Source organism: Perkinsus marinus, assembly GCF_000006405.1.
Source record: "Perkinsus marinus ATCC 50983 genomic scaffold scf_1104296939278, whole genome shotgun sequence".
NCBI lineage: Eukaryota > Perkinsozoa > Perkinsida > Perkinsidae > Perkinsus > Perkinsus marinus.
In genome coordinates, this window is record NW_003213221.1 from 1618 (window position 1) to 2803 (window position 1186).

At 53.0% G+C, this 1186-nt stretch overlaps 1 protein-coding gene across 1 annotated transcript; it reads right to left on the reverse strand.

Moving 5' to 3' along the window:
- Positions 1–357: 357 nt before the first annotated feature.
- Positions 358–855, reverse strand: Pmar_PMAR004969 (hypothetical protein; the record flags this gene model as incomplete). The annotated part of the gene is made up of 1 exon (XM_002782513.1): positions 358–855. The coding sequence occupies one exon, from the start codon at positions 853–855 to the stop codon at positions 358–360; it is 498 nt and encodes a 165-aa protein (XP_002782559.1).
- Between the last annotated feature and the right edge of the window lie 331 nt (positions 856–1186).

Below are 1186 nucleotides of genomic sequence, written 5' to 3' on the forward strand. Positions count from 1 at the left end.
ACACAATCGCCTCCGCTGCCTTCCACCACCCCGACGATCTGACAACAACTCCCTTGATACTCGCACTAAGGGGAATCTTGGGCCAGATCAGGCCGGTGGTACGTGCCCGCTTCGCCCGAGTCCGACTGGCAACACTAGACATAGAGGAAAGATGGAAGTACGTACTGACGATGTGAAGCAATGAGAGAGCTTAAGTAGATCGAGCATAGACCAGAAATAACGAGGTTAGTTAATAGTGCACGTACATCATCAGGAGGTCGATAAGATGCGCATGCGTTATACAGTAGAACTTCTACCGGCGATACTCATGTTGATGCACATGCGTGCATCATAGAAATAAGAGACAGCGCGATAGCATCAGCATTCTCCGCCCCCTGTAGAATTGCGTAGAGCATCCCTCCGAGCAACCCTAGCCGCACGATCGGCTGACTGTTGAGGGTCTTTTGGAGCGGGCACCGGGGGAACAGCCGGTGTCCAAACGCGACTTCTCGGCAGGAGAGGGGCTTCAGCGAACTTGTCGGCTACCTCCTCCGGATCAACATCGGTAGCACGAGTGAGATTGAAGACATACTGGACCTCATCTGCCTGTCCAGCCTTGGCACACTCAGGCCTCAGCCTGGCTATCTGAGCACGAATCTCCATAACTTTGTACAAGCGGGAGGACCACGACATAGTAAGCTTGGCAGATGGACGATATACACGGACAATGTCACCGCAAACTATTGCGTCCCCCACCGGCTGACGACATCTCTTGGAGGCATCTAAGTTATCGAGTAGGCGTAACCGATGCACATCCCAAGCGCGGAGATACTCCTTAAATAACCTAGCAGCTTCAACTTGGCGAGCTTGACGCATATGCAACGCGGTGCGAGATGGGCCTGCATCAACATAGTGTCGCTCCAAGTAAGCTTTCAGCTCATCCGTCATCTCGTTAGTAGGCCTCCACGTAGGGGGAGGTGAGGAACCACATAGCCGAACCAGATCACATGGGGTGAATCGTTCCCCATCCACACTGGCAAGCGGCAAGGTGGCGTTATTACACACCCACACTGCCTGAGGAAGAAACTGAGCCCAGTCGGTATCTTCAGCATCATTGGCAGCAATTAATTGGGCGCAACGAAAGATGCAACAAGCAGCTTGTTAGCCCCCAGGTGAGCGTACAAATCGTGCAACATACTGATCACGA